This window comes from Nerophis lumbriciformis, linkage group LG33, assembly GCF_033978685.3.
Source record: "Nerophis lumbriciformis linkage group LG33, RoL_Nlum_v2.1, whole genome shotgun sequence".
Taxonomy (NCBI): Eukaryota; Metazoa; Chordata; class Actinopteri; order Syngnathiformes; family Syngnathidae; genus Nerophis; species Nerophis lumbriciformis.
This window is the reverse complement of record NC_084580.2, coordinates 17235293-17260000: the sequence shown is the minus strand read 5'-3', so window position 1 is coordinate 17260000 and position 24708 is coordinate 17235293. Positions and strand designations below refer to the sequence as shown.

The window sequence follows — 24708 nt, the reverse complement described above, 5'->3', positions numbered from 1 at the left end:
TAATTTTTGCCACAGATCTGCCGGGATTCAAACCCAGTACACGTGGGAATGTTTGGAGAAATGTTCCATTATATTCTTACCAGTGACGTAGCTGAAAAGGGCTAGGAATACCTTTGCGGTAAAAAAATAAAAATAAATAAATAATAAAAAATAAAAATAAAAATCAGTCTACAAATTGTTTTACAAAAGTAAAACAACAACAACAAAAACATATACACTGAAGTGGCCTCTGCGGTGTTCCACGCCATCGTCTGCTGGGGCAAGGGGAGCATGGCCAGAGACAGGAGTGGACCCAACAAAGCAACCAAGAGAGCTGACTGCATGGATGAGCGAGGATGCGTCCAAGGGTCTCACCGTGTAGACTAACAACCAAACCAGTAAGTCAGTGTGTGTTAACTGCTCCCAAATGTCCCTCCGTGCAGATTTTCATGTCCTACTCAGACGTCGGCGCTCGCTTCATCTTCGGAGAAAGTTACCAGGACCACTTCTTTATTTTCAAAGTACGTGCACGACCGAGTTCACTGTCAACGCGGTCAACAAAGTAAAGTGCTTTTTTTTTACGCCCCCCACTCGCCAGGTAATGCCTGTGCTTATTTTCCTGAGCTCCGTCATCTCCATGCTCTACCACCTGGGCTTCATGCAGTGGTTGGTTTGCAAGGTGAGGAAGAGGAGGCAATCGCAAATCACGTGATGAAGAAGGAAGTGGCGCACACACAAAGAAAGTCTCAGCCCGCTCCCATTCGGCTTCCTGTCGTTTCTTTTTTGTCCTCAGATTGGATTCCTAATGCAGGTTACCATGGGAACATCTCCAGCGGAATCAATGGCTGCAGCTGGAAATATCTTCTTGGGCCAGGTGTGGCGCCATGACAACAATAAGCGCCGATAGAAAAGCATAAATAATCCATAACATGACACAAGTGTGAATGGTCAAATCAACATTTTTTTTTTTTTTTTCCGCCAGGCTGAAACTCTTCTTTTAATCCGGCCGTACGTCAGCGAGCTCACGTTCTCCGAGATCCACGCCATTCTGACGGCAGGCTTTGCCTTTGCCGGCATGGCCGGCACCATTTTGGCGGTCTACATCTCCTTTGGGGTGAGGAAGATTGATGGGTTCATCATCATCATTTCTTTTTATTCCTTTCATGAAAATGCATATATACAAGCCATATACACTGCAAAAACTGAAATCTAAGTAAGATTGAATATCTCAAATAAGGGTGATATTTGCTTATTTTCTGTCTGATAAGATAATTCTTCTCACTAAGCAGATTTTATGTTAGAGTGTTTTACTTGTTTTAAGGGTTAGGGTCCTAAATGATCTCAGTAAGATATTACAGCTTGTTGCTGAGATTTGATGACCTATATTGAGTAAAACATGCTTGAAACTACAAACCCCGTTTCCATATGAGTTGGGAAATTGTGTTAGATTGCAAATCATTTTCAACCCATATTCAGTTGAATCTGCTACAAAGACAACATATTTGACGTTCAAACTGATAAACTTTTTTTTTTTTTGCAAATAATCATTAACTTTAGAATTTGATGCCAGCAACACGTGACAAAGAAGTTGGGAAAGGTGGCAATAAATACTGATAAAGTTGAGGAATGCTCATCAAACACTTATTTGGAACATTCCACAGGTGAACAGGCAAATTGGGAACAGGTGGGTGCCATGATTGGGTATAAAAGTAGATTCCATGAAATGCTCAGTCATTCACAAACAAGGATGGGGTGAGGGTCACCACTTTGGCAACAAATGCGTGAGCAAATTGTTGAACAGTTTAAGAAAAACCTTCCTCAACCAGCTATTGCAAGGAATTTAAAGATTTCACCAGCTACGGTCTGCAATATCATCAAAGGGTTCAGAGAATCTGGAGAAACCACTGCAAGTAAGCAGCTAAGCCTGTGACCTTCAATTCCTCAGGCTGTACTGCATCAACAAGCGACATCAGTGTGTAAAGGATATCACCACATGGGCTAAGGAACACTTCAGAAACCCACTGTCAGTAACTACAGATGGTCGCTACATCTGTAAGTGCAAGTTAAAACTCTCCTATGCAAGGCGAAAACCGTTTATCAACAACACCCAGAAACGCCGTCGGCTTCGCTGGGCCTTAGCTCATCTAAGATGGACTGATACAAAGTGGAAAAGTGTTCTGAGGTCTGACGAGTCCACATTTCAAATTGTTTTTGGAAACTGTGGACATCGTGTCCTCCGGACCAAAGAGGAAAAGAACCATCCGGATTGTTATAGGCGCAAAGTTGAAAAGCCAGCATCAGTGATGGTATGGGGGTGTATTAGTGCCCAAGACATGGGTAACTTACACATCTGTGAAGGCACCATTAATGCTGAAAGGTACATACAGGTTTTGGAGCAACATATGTTGCCATCCAAGCAACATTACCATGGACGCCCCTGCTTATTTCAGCAAGACAATGCCAAGCCACGTGTTACATCAACGTGGCTTCATAGTAAAAGAGTGCGGGTACTAGACTGGCCTGCCTGTAGTCCAGACCTGTCTCCCATTGAAAATGTGTGGCGCATTATGAAGCCTAAAATACCACAACGGAGACCCCCGGACTGTTGAACAACTTAAGCTGTACATCAAGCAAGAATGGGAAAGAATTCCACCTGAGAAGCTTAAAAAATGTGTCTTCTCAGTTCCCAAACGTTTACTGAGTGTTGTTAAAAGGAAAGGCCATGTAACACAGTGGTGAACATGCCCTTTCCCAACTACTTTGGCACGTGTTGCAGCCATGAAATTCTAAGTTAATTATTATTTGCAAAAAAAAAATAAAGTTTATGAGTTTGAACATCAAATATGTTGTCTTTGTAGTGCATTCAACTGAATATGGGTTGAAGAGGATTTGCAAATCATTGTATTCCGTTTATATTTACATCTAACACAATTTCCCAACTCATATGGAAACAGGGTTTGTAGATTATCAACTGATGCAAAGCTGTGTCATCAACACTCACAAGTATAAAACTACTTTTTTAAAGTAATAATTCTTACTTCAAGCATGAAAAAAAAAAGTCATGATGCCGAGCGCATATCATTATGTCAAGATAATGGCACTAGCATTTACTTCATTTAAGAATATTTTTCAACATATTGAGCAAAAAGGTCTCTTTTTTTTTCTACCAAGAAAAGTGCACTTGTTATTAGTGAGAATATACTTATTTTAAGGTATTTTTGGGTTCATTGAGGTTAGCTAATTTTACTTGTTTTGGAAAGTCTTGACAAGCCAAATTTTCTTGTTCTATTGGCAGATAATTTTGCTTAGCTCAAATCAAATACACTTAATTTATTTTATTTTTTTTCTTGTTTTTGAACACTGACTTTTTGCAGTGTGACACTTTCATTGTTTTCTTGTTTCTTATACATTTCCATGATCAGAATGGAGCACTGCAAAAACTGAAATCTAAGTAAGATTAAATATCTCAAATAAGGGTGATATTTGCTTATTTTCTGTCTGATAAGATAATTCTTCTCACTAAGCAGATTTTATGTTAGAGTGTTTTTACTTTCTGTAACTATTTTTAATAGTCAAATGAATAATATTGGTGTGACAATATATTTATTAAAATTTTAGATATCCATCCATCCATCCATTTTCTACCGCTTATTCATATTTACATTAAAATAATTTATATTAATAAATAATAAAGGATTTTATTATTTTTATTCCTTTTAAAAAATAGGGTTTACAATATTTACTTTTAACTTTCTGTAACTATTTTTAATAGTCAAATGTATAATATTGGTTTGACAATATATAGGTTATATTGATACAATTTTAGATATTTACATAAAAATAATTATATTAATAAATAATAAAGGATTTTATTATTTTTATTCCTTTAAAAAATAAGTTTACAATATTTACTTTGAACTTTCTGTAACTATTTTTTAATAGTCAAATGTATAATATTGGTGTGACACTATATAGCCTATATATTGATGACATTTTTAGATATTTACGTTAATAACTTATATTAATAAGTAAACTTAATTTTATAATTAGGAATATTTGTAATTGCTAATAATAAATACTTATTGTGTGCCAATGTAATTAACTTTTCCCCCTTTCATTATATTTAGTTAAAAAAATATTATATGTGTCCCTTCCAGGATAATTATGTTGCCTCAATGACTTATATTACAAATTAGAAATATCTTACTCTAAAATATTTTTAATACACTATAGTGTACTTTAGTCATTTTATCAACAGTTTGGCATTTTTTTTCATAATATTTTGTGTGTATGTATACATAAATTATGATAATAACAGTAATATAATATGATATAATATATTATTACAATATAATATAGCATAATGTAATGTAATACAATATGACAAAACATATTTTAAATGGTTAATATATACATAATATAATATGATAATATTTGTATAATTAATATTTAAACATTTATCAATAATTTGCCAATGTAATCTACTTTTGCTTTCATTACATCAAATTACAAAAAACATGTATTTATTATTTATTATATCATGTATTTATTATAAATCCCTTCACGGCTACTTTTTTGGCCTCTTTGAGAATTAATCCTCACCCTAAAATGTTGTAATACACTGTAGTGCACATTAGTAATTTTATCAACTGTTTGGTGTATTTAAAAAAAAAATTTTTTTATTTGTATTATATCTATTATTTAATGTATACAGTATAAAATGTGTAGTTCAAGATATATTAATGCGCCAAAGAGCCATCACACATGACAACATTTATATTGTTATTGTTACATTTCATGTGTCCCTTTTAAGACTACTTAATTGGCCTCATTATTATTCTGACTTTGAAATACTCACCTTTATATATCGTAGAACACTGCAGTGTGCTTTATTATTTATTTTTTCTGATTTGATTACATTTTATTTTTACATTATTACATTTATACATTTCCTGTATTTTATATTATTACTTTAAACTGCTTTATTTATATATATATATATATATATATATATATATATATATATATATTGTATCCTGTAAAGCGTCTTTGAGTGCTCTGAAAAGCGCTAAACCAAATAAAATGTATTATTATATTATTATTATTATATTAATGCATATGTATATATATAATTTGATAATATTTGTATGATTACTATTTTTAATATATTACCACTATTATCTACTTTTTTCATTCATTGAGTGAAATTACAATTCAACTACAACATTTATGTTGTTATTGTTACATTCCGAATGTCCCTTTTAAAGGGAATTATTTGACCTTATTGACTATCAGTATTATAAATCAAAAATTCTAAACCCCCAAAAATGGAATGTGGTATTTTATTACTAGAATCAGTTTTCTAAATGTTTAATTAGTTTAACCCTGTAACACTTCTGTTGTAAAATTACAACGTTACCTTTAACCATCCTAAAAAACAATCTGTTATATCATTGGGTCCTATTGTTCAGTCTCACAAGGCTATTGGATCGTACATTTGTTTATAAGTCACGCCTTCTGGCCATGAACTCACACAGCCTCTCAAGGTTTCCTTCGAACAAAATCTATTTGTTTCATTGGACTGGATTCATCAGAATCAAGTAATTCAAATGTATTTTATATATTTTTTGGTTGTTATTACAATGTCTAGAGCATGTATATATGTAGTTATTGTGGAACAGATGCATCGAATTTCATTTAGAGCTTGTTATATAATTTTTGCAATTATACAACACTGGGTGAATGTGGTAGTCAAATAGCTGGCTTGTTGCAGTGGGCTCAAACAGGTTGTATTCCCTCCACTACATCACTGGCTGAAGTATTTTCTCTATACATGGATAGTATAATAATAATAATAATAATAATAATAACTGGGATTTATATAGCGCTTTTCTAAGTACCCAAAGTCGCTTTACATGTAGAACCCATCAATCATTCACACCTGGTGGTGGTAAGCTACTTTCATAGCCACAGCTGCCCTGGGGTAGACTGACGGAAGCGTGGCTGCAATTTGCGCCAACGGCCCCTCCGACCACCACCTATCATTTATCATTCAATTCACCGGTGTGAGTGGCACCGGGGGCAAAGGGTGAAGTGTCCCGCCCAAGGACACAACGGCAAAGATTTTTGGATGGTAAGAGGCGGGGAGCGAACCTGCAAACCTCATGTTTCTGGCACGGTTGCTGTACCCACTACGCCATGCCGCCCCTATACATTCTACAGACGTTTTACAGATGACAGGGACTGTTTTTAGGACTTTGACCACCAATGAAAGTCTTCATGACCAATGTCATGAAAAGAAAAAAAGAGGGAGGAAATTAGTTTTTTAAGAGTTTTATCTTGTCTTGTATTTTTTATATTTGTAATAAATGACTTCATAAAAATATAACTAATGTGCGATTGTTAGTAATGGTATATTTTCTAACGAAAAATCATTACAAGTGCACCATTTTTGCTAGCAATTGTTACATAACATAACAAAAAACAAAAGCAGTCCAAGAGAACAGCGCCATTAAATATAGTTTATTGGTAGTAAGCATAATTTTATGGATACTAATATGTATAGGTAAGGTGCTGATTATCACTCATCTTTGTTCAGGTGGAAGCGACACACCTGTTGACCGCCTCGTTGATGTCAGGTCCGGCCTCGCTGGCCGTCGCCAAAGTGTTCTGGCCTGAAACCGAGACCCCCAGCCTGAACTCGAGTCGCGACATCAACATCGAAGAGTAAGAAAAATCTCCCCCGGGTGAAAGTGACACGCCTGTAACGCCTGTTGTGTCCTCCAGGGGGAGCATTAACCTCCTGGAGGCTGCCTCCCGAGGAGCCACCTTTGCTGTGGGCCTGGCGGTCAACGTGGTGGTCAACCTCATGGTCTTCCTGGCACTGCTGGCCTTTGTTGACGCCGCCCTCTCCTGGCTGGGAGCCATATTTGACTACCCGCAGCTCAGCTTCTCGGTAAAGGCTATTTTATATTGAATACAGAGCGGATTGTGAGATTACATGTACAAAACCCAAAACCAGTGAAGTTGGCACGTTGTGTAAATGGTAAATAAAAACAGAATACAATGATGTGCAAAACCTTTTCAACTTATATTCAATTGAATAGTGTGGAGGATGCATATATGTTTAAGAGTTCTTTCTTTTTACATAGCCATGTTTATAGTATCTACTACTTTTCCTTTGTATATTCTACCAGTCTCCCTTTGTCTTCAGATTGTCTGTTTAGTGTCTTAAACCATCAGGAATGTGAAACCAAACCCCCAAATATTCCTTATCAGTGTTGCGAGGGGGATGGGGGGGGGGGGCTTTCTTTGTGTGCAAGAAGTTGGCTTTTCCGTTTGAATGTCACATCAACTAGAGTAGCCGATATGAATGTATTGGTTAAGTTGAACTCCTAAAGCTTTAGTAAAACTTGAAAATATTCAAATTCTGTCTTGATGGTCCTTCTTACTCAGCATATATGTCATCGAAAGAACTTGGGATTGACCAGTAACTTAGATTCCCTGGGAGAAAGAACTGGTCTGACGCAACAATATTTAACGTTTGAACTGAGAAACTAAAATTGTTTTTGCAAATAATCATTACTTTGAATTTAATGGCAGCAACACGTTGCAAAAAAGTTGGCACAGGGGCATTTTTACCACTGTGTTACACTGAGGAGACCAATTTTTGAAGTTTTTCAGGTGGAATTCAGTGTGTTGCTCCAAACCTGAATGTACCTTTAAGCATTAATGGTGCCTTCACAGATGTGTAAGTTACCCATGCCTTGGGCACTAATACACCCCCATACCATTACAGATGCTGGCTTTTCAACTTTGCGCCTATAACAATCCGGATGGTTCTTTTCCTCTTTGGTCCGGAGGACACGACGTCCACAGTTTCCAAAAACAATTTGAAATGTGGATTCGTCAGACCACAGAACACTTTTACACTTTGCATCAGTCCATCTTAGATGAGCTCGGACCCAGCGAAGCCGGCGGCGTTTCTGGGTGTTGTTGATAAATGACTTTCGCTTCGCATAGTAGAGTTTTGACTTGCACTTACAGATGTAGCGACCAATTGTAGTTACTGACAGTGGTTTTCTGAAGTGTTCCTGAGCCCATGTGATGATATCCTTTACACACTGATGTCGCTTTTTGATGCAGTACTGCCTGAGGGATCGAAGGTCCGTAATATCATCGCTTACTTGCAGTGATTTCTCCAGATTCTCTCAACCTTTTGATGATATTACAGACCGTTGTTAGAATAATTGTTTCTAAATTATCACAAAAACGCTGTATTACATTGTGTTCCTGACAAGAAGACAAAAGGCTGTCTTTTGAAACCTACCAAGAGTAAGGCTCGTAAAACTCCACTGTATAGGGGGGGGGAGCAAGATGGTGTTCTTGTGTTCTCTCATGTATGGTAATCAACAGAAGGATGTTGTTTTGGCCCAAGGACTTCAAAGCAGAGGAACCAAGGATCTGCCCAATTTCCAGGCGAACTCTTTTTGAAGTATTTTACAAACTCTTTTTGAACTATTTTACGACCTCTTCTTTTGAACTGTTCGGTAACCAAAGGCAACGCTGTTTACGACCCACTTCCTTATGGAAGCAGCTGTGGTCAGGTGGGGGGAGAAAGTCAAATAAAGAAGGAGGAGTTCAATCTTTGGGCAGAGCGTGCTGGAGATTATAGAAGGATACAATGTCCGGGCAACTCTCCTCAATATATTGAGTACAAATTGAATTCTGTCTCTGTTTAATTCTTTGCCTCTTGTCTTGTTTAATAGATGTCATCAGTGTTTGAACCTGACACCGTAGATGGTGAAATCCCTAAATTCCTTGCAATAGCTCGTTGAGAAATGTTGTTCTTCAACTGTTGGACAATTTGCTCACGCATGTGTTCACAAAGTGGTGACCCTCGCCTCGTCCTTGTTTGTGAATGACTGAGCATTTCATGGAAGCTGCTTTTATACCCAATCATGGCACCCACCTGGTCCCAATTAGCCTGTTCACCTGTGGGATGTTCCAAATAAGTGTTCCTCAACTTTCTTTGTCACTTGTGCCAGCTTTTTTAAAACATGTTGAAGGCGTCAAATACCAAATGAGCTAATATTTGCAAAAATTAACAAGGTTTTCCAGTTCGAACGTTTAGTATCTTGTCTTTGCAGTCTATTCAATTGAATATAAGTTGAAAAGGATTTGCAAATCATTGTATTCTGTTTTTATTTACCATTTACACAACGTGCCAACTTCACTGGTTTTGGGGTTTGTACAAGCCCTCACATTCCTGCAAGCATTTTATTTATTTCAGCATTTTTACTGCTTGAATATCCATTGTTCTTTCAGCTCCTCTGCTCTTACGTCTTCATGCCTCTGTCCTTCCTCATGGGCGTTTCCTGGGAGGACAGCTTCATCGTGGCCGAGCTGATCGGCACTAAAACCTTTCTGAACGAGTTTGTGGCCTACCAGCAGTTGTCCGTGCTCATCAATAGGCGGAAGGCCGGGGGCCCGGAGTATGTGAACGACGTGAAGCAGTATATTTCCGTACGTTAAGCAAGAAATGTGCAATAATGCAACTGTCTTGACTATGAAGTATGCACTACAGGATTCAATTGACCGTACAGTAGGAAGGGGATTCATATGAACCCATTCGTCGCGGTTTACCTGACACATGAAACGTGACAACCTTTAGCCGCCAGAGGGCAGAATAAATTTGAACAGCTTAAAATGTGTTTTCCAACTTCGACCACAGCGCCAGTTACTATATAGAGTGGCGCGTTCCATCGTTTTCAGCAGACTGCATTGCAAAAATGCCCTTAACTCAAATGTTTGTGTAGAGGTTGCCCTCTAGTGGGTTCTTCGGATCACCACACACTGCCAGGAGAGCCCGGAATTCAGGGTATAACGCTTGTTTTATTTTCATCAAATAGTGCAAGTCTATTGCTTTCCAGCAAACTTGTCTTTCTCTCCTGTGTCCGCTTAGCGGCACCTTCAACTCCACTTGTCTCATGCCGGCTGCTGCTAATAAAGGCCACAGGTGATTAGATAATCACCTGTATATTTCCGTATGTTAAGCAAGAAATGTCATGCATGAAGTGTGCACTACAGGATTCAATTGACCGTACAGTAGGAAGGGGATACATATGGACCCATTCGTCACGGTTTACCTGACACATGTAACGTGACAAACTCTAGCCGCCAGAGGGCAGAAGAAATTTGAACAGCTTAAAATGTGTTTTCCAACTTCGACCACAGCGCCAGTTACTATATAGAGTGGCGCGTTCCATCATTTTCAGCAGACTGCATTGCAAAAATGCCCTTAACTCAAATGTTTGTGTAGAGGTTGCCCTCTAGTGGGTTCTTCGGACCACCACACACTGCCAGGAGAGCCCGGAATTCAGGGTATAACACTCATTTTATTTTCATCAAATAGTGCAAGTCTTTTGCTTTCCAGCAAACTTGTCTTTCTTTCCTGCGTCCGCTTAGCGGCACCTCCAACTCCACTTGTCTCATCCCGGCTGCTGCTAATAAAGGCCACAGGTGATTAGATAATGTTGCGTCGACCAGTTCTTACTCCCAGGGAATCTAAGTTACTGGTCAATCCCAAGTTCTTTCGATGACATATACGCTGAGTAAGAAGGACCACCAAGGCAAAATAGGAATATTATCAAGTTTTACTAAAGCTTTAGGAGAACCACCTAGACCAGGGGTCGGCAACCCAAAATGTTGAAAGAGTCATATTGGACCAAAAATACAAAAACAAATCTGTCTGGAACCGCAAAAAATTAAAAGCCATATTACATACAGATAGTGTGTCATGAGATATAAATTGAATTAAGGACTTAAAAGAAACTAAATTACCTCAAATATACCTACAAACGAGGCATAATGATACAATATGTACATATAGCTACCCTAAATAGCATGTTTGCATCGATTAGCTTGCAGTCATGCAGTGACCAAATACGTCTGATTAGCACTCCACACAAGTCAATAACATTAACAAAATTCACCTTTGTGCATTCATGCACAACCTTAAAAGTTTGGTGGACAAAATGAGACAGAAAAAGAAGTGGCATAAAACACGTCCTAGAAAGTCGGAGAAAGTTATACATGTAAACAAACTACGGTGAGTTCAAGGACCGCCATAATTAGTAGGACAAAACGGCGCTCGCCAAATACTCGAAATCAGTGACGCATGTTTAATATAAACAGTGTGCTTTATAACAATTAGGGAGGTTTGTGTCATGTTTGTCCTCCTACAGAAACCATAGTAAAACAAAAAATATATTTTTTCTCCTCATCTTTTTCCATTTTTCATACATTTTTGAAAAAGCTCCAGAGAGCCACTAGAGCCGCGGGTTGCCGACCCCTGACCTAGACCAATACATTCATATCGGCTACTCTAGTTGATCTGACATTCAAACGGAAAAACCAACTCCTTGCACACAAAGAAAACCCCCATCTCTCCCCCATGGAACACTGATAAGGAAAAAGTGGGGGTTGTATTTCACATTCCAATGGTTAAGACACTAAACCGGCATCTGAGGACAAAGAGAAACTGGTAGAATATAAAAAGGAAAAGTACTAGTTGATCAAACATGGCTATGAATAAAGAAATAACTCTTAAACATATATGCATTCTCCACAATAACAAGGCCCAAATGGGCCATCCACGCACCTGTCGCTGTCTTTGAGGCCGGTCCTGGCACACCCTGTTCCACGGCAGGCCCACAGGCCACGCCCCCCTCCACCGTTTGCTTGCAACTTAAAGTATAACAGTTGGCCGAGAGACAGCTCTTATCTCAAAACACTCTTTGTTGAGATACCGCCGTATAATCATTTGCAATTTCCTGTCCTAGGTTCACTCAGAAACCATCGCCACATACGCTCTGTGCGGCTTCTCCAACATCGCCTCTCTGGGATCGTCGATCGCCGCCTTGTGTGAGTGAACATAGAACCAATAACTCATTGCATCAAAGAAATATACACGTAGATACCCACTCTGGGAGACCTCAATTCAGCGAGCATGAAAGGATAAACAAACTGCAGGTGAGTGTTTTTTCTTTTTTCTTGACACATCCACGGTTGCCTTGTTTCACGTGTCGGTCAAAGAGCTCTTCTTTTGAACGCTGGACACCTCCTACGTTAAATGAAGATCACTTCACATTTTACCTCAAGTCATGCAAGAGTAGTTCAAGGACCTTAAGTTTGACAATTTTTTCCCATAAATTCTTGACATCCTCCCGCGGTTTAGGTGAAGAAGCATGTGTAGTCTAAATAAACTCGGTGATTTATCTGCATGTATACATAGTTAATGTGATCATTTTTTGTGATTAATCACGAGTTAACTCGTTATTTATATATCAATCAATCAATCAATGTTTATTTATATATAGCCCTAAATCACAAGTGTCTCAAAGGGCTGCACAAGCCACGACGACATCCTCGGTTCAGAGCCCACAAAAGGGCAAGGAAAAACTCACAACCCAGTGGGATGACAATATGAATGACTATGAGAAACCTTGGAGAGGACCGCAGATGTGGGTGACCCCCCCCCCCCCCGCCCCTCTAGGGGAGACCGGATGCAATGGACGTCGAGTGGGTCTAGCATAATATTGTGAAAGTCCAGTCCATAGTGGATCTAACATATTAGTGAGAGTTCAGTCCATAGTGGGGCCAGCAGGAGACCATCCCGAGCGGAGACGGGTCAGCAGCGCAGAGATGTCCCCCAACCGATGCACAGGCGAGCGGTCCACCCCAAGTCCCGACTCTGGACAGCCAGCACTTCATCCATGGCCACCTGGACCTGTTTGGTCTCCTCTTGTGGCCAATACTACTGTAGTATTGATAGTTTTAGTTTATTTAGTCTTTTTCTTGCTTGAAAATGTTTGATTTCCGACCACAAATCGGTACAATATGCTTTAAAATAAAATAAATTGATGACGTGGCAAAGCTGCAATATTTGAATCGCGATCTGGCGACGGACGAGTGCTATTCCGCCACTAATTCCAACTCTGTCTCGTCACTTGTTTCTTTTTTTTTCTTTTTTATCTATTATTTAATATTTATTATTTATATATATATATATATATATATATATATATATACATATATATATATATATATATATATATATATATATATATATATTTTTTTTTTTTTTTTTTTTTTTTTTTTTGCCACATATTAAGCATGTGGACTGGGGGAGCCATAACTCGGAAACCTGCTCAGTGGACTTTTGGTTAGAGTGTCCGCCCTGAGATCGGTAGGTTGTGAGTTCAAACCCCGGCCGAGTCATACCAAAGACCCTGCTTGGCACTCAGCATCAAGGGTTGGAAATGGGGGGTTAAATCACCAAAATGATTCCTGAGCGCGTCCACCACTGCTGCTCACTGCTCCCCTCACCTCCCAGGGGGTGGAACAAGGGCAAGGGTCAAATGCAGAGGGTGACTATCAGTGGTACTTTAACTTTTTTAACTTTAAAAGAGGACAAACTAGCTACCAGCGCACTTGTGTTTTGCTTTATTGTGGGCACAGAAAAGCAAGCCCAAATAAGCAACCGCACATTCAAAAACAAGCCCAAAGTGCCGCAACTCTCGACTCACGAACTTTGCAAAAGAAAAAAAAGTGTTAACCGTACACCAGAGGTGCTTTTTGTCATGATCCTTAGCCCATACTTGCCAACCTTGAAACCTCCGATTTCGGGGGGTGGGGGGGGGCATGGTCGGGGTGGGGCGGGGGCGTGGTTGGGGGCGTGGCTAAGAGGGGAGGAGTATATGTACAGCTAGAATTCACCAAGTCAAGTATTTCATATATATATATATATATATATATATATACACATATATATACTGTATATAAATAGTAAAATATATATATATATATATGATAAAATAAATAAATATATATATATATATATATATATATATATATATATATATATATATATATAGCTAGAATTCACTGAAAGTGAAGTATTTTCTTATATATATATATATATATATATATATATATATATATATATATATATATATATATATATATATCAAGAGGGACAGAGACAGCGCACAGTGCATGTGGATCACATGTTACCATGGCGAGAAAACATGGAGAGACTGGAATGTAATAGAGTGATCTATGTTTGTCTGTTGCCATCTCCTGGTGAATGTTGGATATAGCGTACTGTGGTTACTTTTTGGTTGGCCAACGATTTACGTGGTGTTGCGCACCTGACGTCAAGTGTGTGAGTCTGTTCTGAAGTCTACAGTAAAGAGAGTACTTCATCCCCTCGCCTGTTTATTGCCTCCAACTCAATATAATACAACAACATTGCTCCATGCGGACCTGGAGGGGGCGTGGCCTCCAGGTCCGCCTGAATTTCGGGAGATTTTCGGGAGAGGCGCTGAATTTCGGGAGTCTCCCGGAAAATCCGGGAGGGTTGGCAAGTATGCCGTAGCCGGATCATGTTTTGTTTAGTTATGTTCTGTTAGTTTTGGACTCCCTTAGTTCCTGTTTTGTGCACTTCTGGGTTTGTTTTGGTTACCATGGGTACTAATTGGTTTCACCTGCCTCTGATTAGTGTTCGGCAGGTTCACCTGTTGTTGAGTACTAATCAGAGAGCTATTTATAGACGTTGCTCGCCACACTCGGTCTGGCTTCATTGTTTGCATTCGCAACAGTTACGTTGGTATTCTGGTCGAGGTCATGATTCCTGTGCTAAGCGGTTACCTTAGCTTCTAGTATTCCGGTGCTAAGTAAGTTACCTTAGAATCCCGTCCGATCGGCACGCATCCCTTTTGTTTTGTTTCTGTCTGTTTGTATGTACGGGTATGATTTACGATTAAATCATATTCCTACCTGCAAGACCTGTCCCGAGTCGGCCGTTTGCATCCTGTGACACTTTTAACCGAAGCAAATGCGATAAGTGCGATGACTGCCCTGCAAAACACGTCCGTGAGGAAAACATATTAAAGAAAAAAATATTTACTTGATGCGACGACTTTATGACAGGAAAGAAAAATAGCCTACCAGCTGTGATGATTTCTGTCTTTCAAGAATCTATTTTCCTAAATCACATGTGGTGTGAACTGTTATTATGATCATTGTTTGTTTTATTTGCTTGCAGCTTCGATGGCTCCAGAGAGGCAAAATGACATCTCCACTTGTGGCGTGCGAGCTTTGATTGCAGGCAGCGTTTCCTGTTTCATGACGGCGTGTGTCGCAGGTCACTCACACTTTACTTGCTGACCGCCACCTCCGTCCACTTCAATGTGTTCTATCAATAATGGCCTATTATTTTATGTAGAAACGGTCTTTCAAGATGAAGCTAAAAAGAAATGTGCTGCTAGGTATGTGCCGCCACTTGCATGAATATGTCAGATTAATAGGCGGCGGCACAGATGCATTAGGGCAGGGGTGTCAAACGTACGGCCCGCGAACAGGTTTTATCCGGCCAGCGGGATGAGTTTGCTATGTATTAAAATGAGCCGAAATTTTTGAATGAAAAAAAACGCTGTTCTAAATGTGTCCACTAGATGTCGCAATAGCAATTCTTTGTATCTTTATAGATGATGCTACACATGTAAAAAAAAAAAAACACATGATGTAAGTTCACCAGTCGAGGAAAATGAGCAAACTACATAAATAACATACTGTCATTTGATTTTGACATTGTTTTTTATCTTGATAGATTGAAAACGAACACCAATGAGTTGATTGATGAACATTATCACATCATTTCTCCAGAAAATATAAATAACGACAACTAAAGATAGAATACTATTAACCGCAACATGTAAGTGGAAAAAAAAAACCTCAACAACATTATGATTTGTACATTTTCAGAATGTGCTTGTTCTATTTTTAAACAAAATAAAACAAACTGAAGTTGTCCAAACCCTAACCCCTAACCCTAACCCCAACCCCAACCCTAACCCTAGCCCTAACCCCACCCCAACCCCAACCCTAGCCCTAACCCTAACCAACTCTTTTGCTTTATACCTAACCCTAACCCTAATCCTAACCCCAACCCTAACCCTAACCCTAATCCTAACCCCAACCCTAGCCCTAACCCTAACCAACTCTTTTGCTTTATACCTAACCCTAACCCTAATCCTAATCCTAACCCTAATCCTAACCCTGACACCAACCCCAACCCTAACCCTGACCCCAACCCCAACCCTAACCCTAATCCTAACCCTAACCCCAAACCCAACCCCAACCCTAACCCTAGCCCTAACCCCACCCCAACCCTAGCCCTAACCCTAACCAACTCTTTTGCTTTATGCCTAACCCTAATCCTAATCCTAACCCTAATCCTAACCCCAACCCTAACCCTAACCCCAACCCTAACCCTAGCCCTAACCCCACCCCCAACCCTAGCCCTAACCCTAACCAACTCTTTTGCTTTATACCTAACCCTAACCCTAATCCTAACCCTAACCCCAACCCTAACCCTAATCCTAACCCTAACCCTAACCCTAACCCCAAACCCAACCCTAACCCTAGCCCTAACCCCACCCCCAACCCTAGCCCTAACCCTAACCAACTCTTTTGCTTTATGCCTAACCCTAATCCTAATCCTAACCCTAACCCCAACCCCAACCCTAATCCTAACCCTAACCCTAACCCCAACCCTAACCCCAACCCTAACCCTAGCCCTAACCCCACCCCCAACCCTAGCCCTAACCCTAACCAACACTTTTGCTTTATGTCTAACCCTAACCCTAATCCTAATCCTAACCCTAAACCCAACCCTCATCCCTAACCCTAACCCCTAACCCTAAGATGAGTTTGACACCCCTGCTCTAAATAGTTTTAGATAGACAATAATGTGTCGTTTCGCACTAATTCAAAGCACAATCGTACAAGTTTACCTCATGCTAAAAATGTAATAGACATCAAATAGGTCATATGTTAATAAATACTTTTATTGTAAATAGATTATAAATGAATATATATTTCAGACATTTATTCATTATTTTATTGTTTCGCAAAGGAGCATACCCTGCATTTCATTGATTCCGCCCACTACCGCCTGATAGGTCATTCAACAAATACAAACCCTGTTTCCATATGAGTTGGGAAATTGTGTTAGATGTAAATATAAACGGAATACAATGATTTGCGAATCCTTTTCAACTCATATTCAATTGAATATGCTACAAAGACAACATATTTGATGTTCAAACTGATAAACTTTTTTTTTTTTTTTGCAAATAATCATTACTTTAGAATTTGATGCCAGCAACACGTGACAAAGAAGTTGGGAAAGGTGGCAATAAATACTGATAAAGTTGAGGAATGCTCATCAAACACTTATTTGGAACATCCCACAGGTGAACAGGCAAATTAGGAACAGGTGGGTGCCATGATTGGGTATAAAAGTAGATTCCATGAAATGCTCAGTCATTCACAAACAAGGATGGGGCGAGGGTCACCACTTTGTCAACAAATGCGTGAGCAAATTGTTGAACAGTTTAAGAAAAACCTTTCTCAACCGGCTATTGCAAGGAATTTAGGGATTTCACCATCTACGGTCCGTAATATCATCAAAGGGTTCAGAGAATCTGGAGAAATCACTGCACGTAAGCAGCTAAGCCCGTGACCTTCGATTCCTCAGGCTGTACTGCATCAACAAGCGACATCAGTGTGTAAAGGATATCACCACATGGGCTCAGGAACACTTCAGAAATTCACTGTCAGTAACTACAGTTGGTCGCTACATCTGTAAGTGCAAGTTAAAACTCTCCTATGCAAGGCCAAAACCGTTTATCAACAACACCCAGAAACGCCGTCGCCTTTGCTGGGCCTGAGCTCATCTAAGATGGACTGATACAAAGTGGAAAAGTGTTCTATGGTCTGACGAGTCCACATTTCAAATTGTTTTTGGAAACTGTGGACGTCGTGTCCTCCGGACCAAAGAGGAAAAGAACCATCCGGATTGTTATAGGCGCAAAGTTGAAAAGCCAGCATTTGTGATGGTATGGGGGTGTATTAGTGCCCAAGACATGGGTAACTTACACATCTGTGAAAGCGCCATTAATGCTGAAAGGTACATACAGGTTGTGGAGCAACAAATGTTGCCATCCAAGCAACGTTACCATGGACGCCCCTGCTTATTTCAGCAAGACAATGCCAAGCCACGTGTTACATCATCGTCGCTTCATAGTAAAACATTAAAACATATTTTTGGCCCACTGTAACACTACACAAAGTTTGAACAGTAACACTGTGTTTGAATGCAGGAAGATAAAACACTGTACTTTAATCAAGTGATTATTTGGCGTACCACTATGATGGAGATTATTTGGCGTACCACTATGATGGAGCCCGCATACCACAGTTTGAGAATCACTGATTAACACACAAAAAAATAAAATAAAATAAAAAGAACAGGAAGAAAAATAAAAGACGCACACAGCATTATTGACAATAACAAAATATTGAATGGCACCGAGGATTGAAGAAAAAACCTTTGAGGCGTCCACGCTGGAGAATAACAAAAAATTGACGTCATCATAAAATAATACAAACCGTAATTTAAAACATATGTAAAGTTTTTATATATAACTAAGAAATTAACTAATACAAATCTAAAATAGTGAGACTAATAGTAGTATTAATGGCAATTAATAAAATTAGAGATGTCCGATATTCCGATATTGTCCAACTATTAATTACCGATTCCGATATCAACCGATACCGATATATACAGTCGTGGAATTAACACATTATTATGCCTAATTTTGTTGTGACACCCCGCTGGATGCATTAAACAATGTAACAAGGTTTTCCAAAATAAATCAACTCAAGTTATGGGAAAAAAATGCCAACATGGCACTGCCATATTTATTATTGAAGTCACAAAGTGCATTATTTTTTTTAACATGCCTCAAAACAGCAGCCTGGAATTTGGGACATGCTCTCCCTGAAAGAGCATGAGGAGGTTGAGGTGGGCTTGGTTGAGGTGGCCGGTGTTGGGGGGGCGGGGTTTGGTGGTAGCGGGGGGGGTGTATATTGTAGCATCCTGGAAGAGTTAGTGCTGCAAGGGGTTCTGGGTATTTGTTCTGTTGTGTTACGGTGCGGATGTTCTCCCGAAATGTGTTTGTCATTCTTGTTTGGTGTGGGTTCACAGTGTGGCGCATATTTGTAACAGTGTTAAAGTTGTTTATACGGCCACCCTCAGTGTGACCTGTATGGCTGTTGACCATGTATCCTAAATTTTACTTTTTGAAACCGATACCGATCATTTCCGATATTACATTTTAAAGCATTTATCGGCCGATAATATCGGACATCTCTAAATAAAATACAAATTAACAGCATACAAATCAAGAGCCTAAGTTAGTTCAAAATGTTCAGTAAAAAGTTTGATTTTAAAAAAGTGTATTTTTAACTTGTGTTTGTTTTTTTCAATATCAACACTTTCTGCAGTCCTGAGGCTCGATACAAACACATGTCAAAAGCATTTAAGTCGCCGTGGTAACAAACTGATACGGCATGCAACAAAGTCAAAAATCATTGCATGCATGTGTGTGCTGTAAATTACAGTCATGATGTAGAAAATTGTAGACACTGGTTATACAAGGTTGTCACGGCAACAACCACCATGCAGTTTTTCTTATTATTACACTGTGCAGTTTAAAGTGGTTTTACTGCTGTCATTTCGGGGGGAATGTTTGGGGTGCAAATGTCTCTTTTATGAAAATAATACATTGTATTTTGTGTCAATTGGGTACATAAATAAACATTTGTTAAAAAGAAAAAAAAATCCTTTAATTAATTAATAATATTTTTTTTAAAAACATACTTTTGCTGAATCAATTTGTGCAAATTTTTTATTATTCCTGTATTACAACTAGGGCTGGGCGATATGGCCTTTTTTTAATATCTCGATATTTTTAGGCCATGTCACGATATACGATATATATCTCCATATTTTGCCTTAGCCTTGAATGAACACTTGATGCATATAATCACAGCAGTATGATGATTCTATGTGTCTACATTAAAACATTCTTCTTCATACTGCATTAATATATGCTACTTTTAAACTTTCATGCAGAGAGGGACATCACAACTAAGTCAATTTAGCAAAAGTGTATTTATTAAACAGTTATTAAGCAGTGGCACAAACATTCATGTCATTTCAAAGCAGAAAGTGCAAGATTGTCAGAGACATTTTAAAACAATTAGCTATTAGTGCACTTTTGTGCATGATGTCACTAAGATGACTAAATTAAAGTGCACTTTTTGTACAGAACGCCACTACAATAGTTTAAAACAAATAAAGTGCACTTTTGTGCATGATGTCACACAAGATATTTCAATAACTGTCAAAAAAAAAAGAGCTGTGTCAGGTTCAAACAATAATGACATCTATTAAACAAGACAAGAGGCAAAGAATTAAACCGAGACAGAATTCAAGTTGGACTCAATATTGAGGAGAGTCGTCTGTACACTGTACCCTTGTACAGGATCTCAGCACGCTCTGACGAAAAAAGGTTTACGTCTCCCTGTTTACACAACAAAATCTGCTTCCAAAGGAAGTAAACAGCTCTTGTTTTTGGTCGCATTGAAAACAAAAGAAAAAGATGCCTCGGGCTTGGGCTAGTCCTGGATTCAGCTTGAGCAGGTCTTCGATGACAATGGATAACCCCCTCCCGTCTCCTCCCATCGTACACAATGGAATTTTCCAAGCCTTTGCTTGGTGCAACAAAGACAGCCTCTTGTCTGTTTATTGGGAACTCAGAGAACGGAAAGTTTTTTGATAATTTACATACAATTTTTCTGACAAGCTGCATAATAGGAAATCAAATAGTGTATGTCCTTCGTTATGTGGTAGGTTCCTGCGGACGTTATCTCCTTCTGTTGTTGATTAGTTTTTTCATACGGTGTTGATGTGGAAAAGGTTGCCTCGGCATTTTGTGGGTGTGGCACTGAACGGAGATATTGACATGCGGAGTTTCAAGCACTCCTCATTCTCTAGCGGGTGACTTTTCGAATGATGCTACATATTAGCAGTAATGCTACTTTTTATAGCTCAACACTTGACAAATTACGGTTGTCTGTTCGACATATTCCCACTTGAAGCCAAACCACCGCCAGACGATGGACCCCCTGCTGTTTTTCTTGGGAATTAATTCTTCCTTTATTTGTTACCAGATTCGCACCTTCTTTGTCTCGTATTACCACTCGCACCGCAGCTAACGTTACCCATGCCGCTACTTCTCTGCTCCGCGAGGGCGTATACGTAAGTGACGTATGTAAGAAGGTGCGCTTGTTTTACGTCTGTGTGAGAAGGAGAGACAGGAAAGAGTGAGAAGAGCCTGTAGTGTGATGCCCGCAGCTAAAAGCAACTGCGTGAGAACGTATACTCGAATATCACGATATAGTCATTTTCTATATCGAGACTGACCATACGTCCTCTTTTCCCCGGATATGTCCTCTTTTGCGGGGCTTGCCGGGCTGTCCGGGCGGAGTTTCTTAAATGCCTCAAATGTCCGGCATTTTGAGTTAGGGTTGCGTGTATTTTCAATGTACGTTCAGGGTTAAGAAGGGGTTGAAAACAAAACAAATTGTGCGTGCAGCAGCATTGGTGAGGGAGGGGCAGAGACAGAGAGAGAGCGAGAGTTATGATGAACATGCATGCGTCGCCAGGCTCTGCTTTTTATCCATAGATTTATCAGATTTAATTTTTTATTATCTATAGCAAGGGTGTCAAAAGTGTGGCCCCGGAGGCCATTTGCGGCCCACAGCTAATGTTTTAAAGGCCCACGGCACATTCTAAAAATACTATTAAAATAAACAAAAACATAACAAAAGTGAAATAAAAAAGCTTAAAGGTGAAATGTAATTTAGAAAAAGTTGCAATGTTGACTAATAAAAAAAAAAATTCTTTCAAACTGTCATTGCTCAAAACATAATATTGAATCAAAATCAATGTTATTATGAATTATTGACCTATCCAAGGTTCCCATTACTTCACATCAAATATTCCACTAAGAAAAATATTTTTGGTGGAAGATTTTGCATATTTTGTGTGTTTGCCATTAAAAACATAGTTTTGTTTGACAAAAAAGGGCGGAAAACAAACAAACAAAAAAACAACATAAAAAAAAAAACTAAAACATTTTGAAATGAGGGATTGATGTAGACTCCAGCGATTTAAGCGTTAAATATAAAAAATGTATGTATGCCCCGGCACACCATTATCATCATTTCATGACCCAAGCAAAACACTTTTTACACTTTTATACTGAAATAAATACACCTACAACTTATTCAATAAAAACATAGAAAAAACTACAAGCAGCGGTAAAGTTCAGATCCATGAAGGAAAGAAGAAAGTGAATGTTTATAACTGAATACATTTACATTTCTTTTTGTATTTTTTTTAATGAATTAACGTTTATGACAAAATTTTTCCAAAACACAATATAGAATGTGAGATATAACAGAACAATGCATACGTTTATCTTTTTTTTTTCTTCAAAACGCTTACAAAAAAGTGGTACCCCAAAAATTTACTGTGGGACCCCATTTTTATGACTTGATTTTGAACATTTCTAGCGCCAACACTGCTGTCAACTGAGGAGAAAAAAATGCTTTATTTAAATAAATATATTATTTATAAAGCAAGTTCGAGTATCATTGGCAAATTTTCACCACGCATATATGTGTCCTCTTTTTGGGATTTCAGAATATGGTCAGCTTACTATATCGCACACTATATCGAGTATATCCGATATATCTGTCATGACTTGGTCCTGGGGTTTAGTTTTTCTAGAAGGCAACGGAAAGTTGGCTCGGGCGAGACGGGAGTGTGAGAACATATTTATTTAAACTTATCAAAAAAAGTACAAACGAAAAGTGCGCACAGTGGCGGAGAAACAACTTGGCTATGAAAACAAATACTTGCACAAAGGCAGAAACTATGAACAACAAACAAACACTAACTGTGGCATTAATAAACAAAACTTACTTGGCATGGACAAAAGGAGCAGCGTGAACGATGGACATGAAAGAAGTGTCAGAAATGTGCAGAGCATAAATGTGGGATGTCACCAGAAAGACAAACTGAAAACAATGAACTTAAATACTACAGACATGATTAACTAAAACATGTGCGTGACTCAAAACGTGAAACAGGTGCGTGACGTGACAGGTGAAAACTAATGGGTTGCTATGGTGACAAACAAGAGTGCACAATGAGTCCAAACGTGGAACAGGTGAAACTAACGGGTAATCATGGAAACAAGACAAGGGAGTGAAAAGCCAGAAACTGAAGAGTCCAATAACTAAACAAAACATGACTAAAACAAAACATGATCACACAGACATGACAATATCGCCCAGCCCTAATTACAACATGGCTAAAAGGGTCTGTTTGCAGTATTGTAAGCATGGTGAATAATGAAAAATGATATTATGGTTTGTTAAACCACTAAAAATAACATAAATTGCTTCCTAAATAGGACTGAATTGTTTTGGTATCAGTTAAGAGTATTGTGTGCTGCCCTGCAGGTGTGTTGTACATCCCCAAACTGGACTGCCCGCACTTCCTCGGCCGCGTCTTCAACAGTACTAACGTGACACTCGATAACCAACTACTCAGCTGTTGCACGCAACTCTACAACAGGTGTGTGACATGTTGTGTTCATATGCATTTATTCCATTCATCTTCGTCACAAACTGCTTATTGGGGTGTTGTTGATTTCCCCCCCCCCCCAAGCATGACACTACATGGGCCATGGAACTTTACTTTGAAGGAGGAGTTCCCCGTGAGCAGTGTGCAAGGGTGCTGCACTGTCACACCATCCTTACGCATCAACTGCAGCTGGCTGCTTTGACAACTATTTTATTATACACTTGAGATTCTACTCTCACGCAAATAGTTATATCTGTGCGTGAGTGGTTTTTTTTAACGTGAATTACAGATCTCTTTTACCGCAGTGTGACTGTCATGTCTGTGTAATCATGTTTTGTTTTAGTCATGTTTTGTTTAGTTATTGGCCTCTTTAGTTTCTGGCTTTTCACTCCCTTGTCTTGTTTCCATGATTACCCATTAGTTTCACCTGTTCCACATTTGGACTCATTGTGCACTCTTGTTTGTCACCATAGCAACCCATTAGTTTTCACCTGTCACGTCACGCACCTGTTTCACGTTTTGAGTCACGCACCTGTTTTCGTTAATCATGTCTGTAGTATTTAAGTTCATTGTTTTCAGTTTGTCTTTCTGGTGACATCCCACAATTATGCTCTGCACATTTCTGACACTTGATTTCATGTCCATCGTTCATGCTGCTCCTTTTAGTCCATGCCAAGTAAGTTTTGTTTATTAATGCTATAGTCTTTTGGTTTCATAGTTTGTTCTCCGCCACTGTGCGCGCTTTTCGTTTGTACTTTATTTTGATGTATTAAATAAATCATGTATTTACATTCCCGTCTCGCCCGAGCCAACTTTCCGTTGCATTCCGGAAAAGCAAACACCCAGGACCAAGTCATGACAGTGACAGTGGAATGATGAGTGAGTTGTCTTTGGTCTTGGAATCGTCCCTTAGCGTTCTTCGTAGCTCTGCTGTATTTTCATAAACAATATAAATGACATATTACAAAACAAAAAAATATTATAACTGGGTATGATCGTAGAATGCAGTGGAGCCTATCTTGTTTTATTGAGGGCCACGTCACAATTACTGGCTGCTTGTAACAGTGAATATATATGAATATGATATATGCATG

At 38.9% G+C, this 24708-nt stretch overlaps 1 protein-coding gene across 1 annotated transcript in view; it reads left to right on the top strand.

The window, feature by feature from the left end:
* Window positions 1-24465, top strand: part of LOC133575645 (solute carrier family 28 member 3-like) — a 39349-nt gene extending 14884 nt beyond the window's left edge. The window contains exons 7-17 of the mRNA XM_061928342.2: window positions 423-500; window positions 578-658; window positions 773-853; window positions 962-1093; window positions 6578-6705; window positions 6766-6934; window positions 9307-9504; window positions 11823-11904; window positions 15089-15187; window positions 23491-23605; window positions 23699-24465. Coding sequence (XP_061784326.1) covers window positions 423-500; window positions 578-658; window positions 773-853; window positions 962-1093; window positions 6578-6705; window positions 6766-6934; window positions 9307-9504; window positions 11823-11904; window positions 15089-15187; window positions 23491-23605; window positions 23699-23816 — 1281 coding nt within the window. The 3' untranslated portion in view covers window positions 23817-24465. The remainder of the gene's footprint in view (window positions 1-422; window positions 501-577; window positions 659-772; window positions 854-961; window positions 1094-6577; window positions 6706-6765; window positions 6935-9306; window positions 9505-11822; window positions 11905-15088; window positions 15188-23490; window positions 23606-23698) is intronic.
* Window positions 24466-24708: the final 243 nt, after the last annotated feature.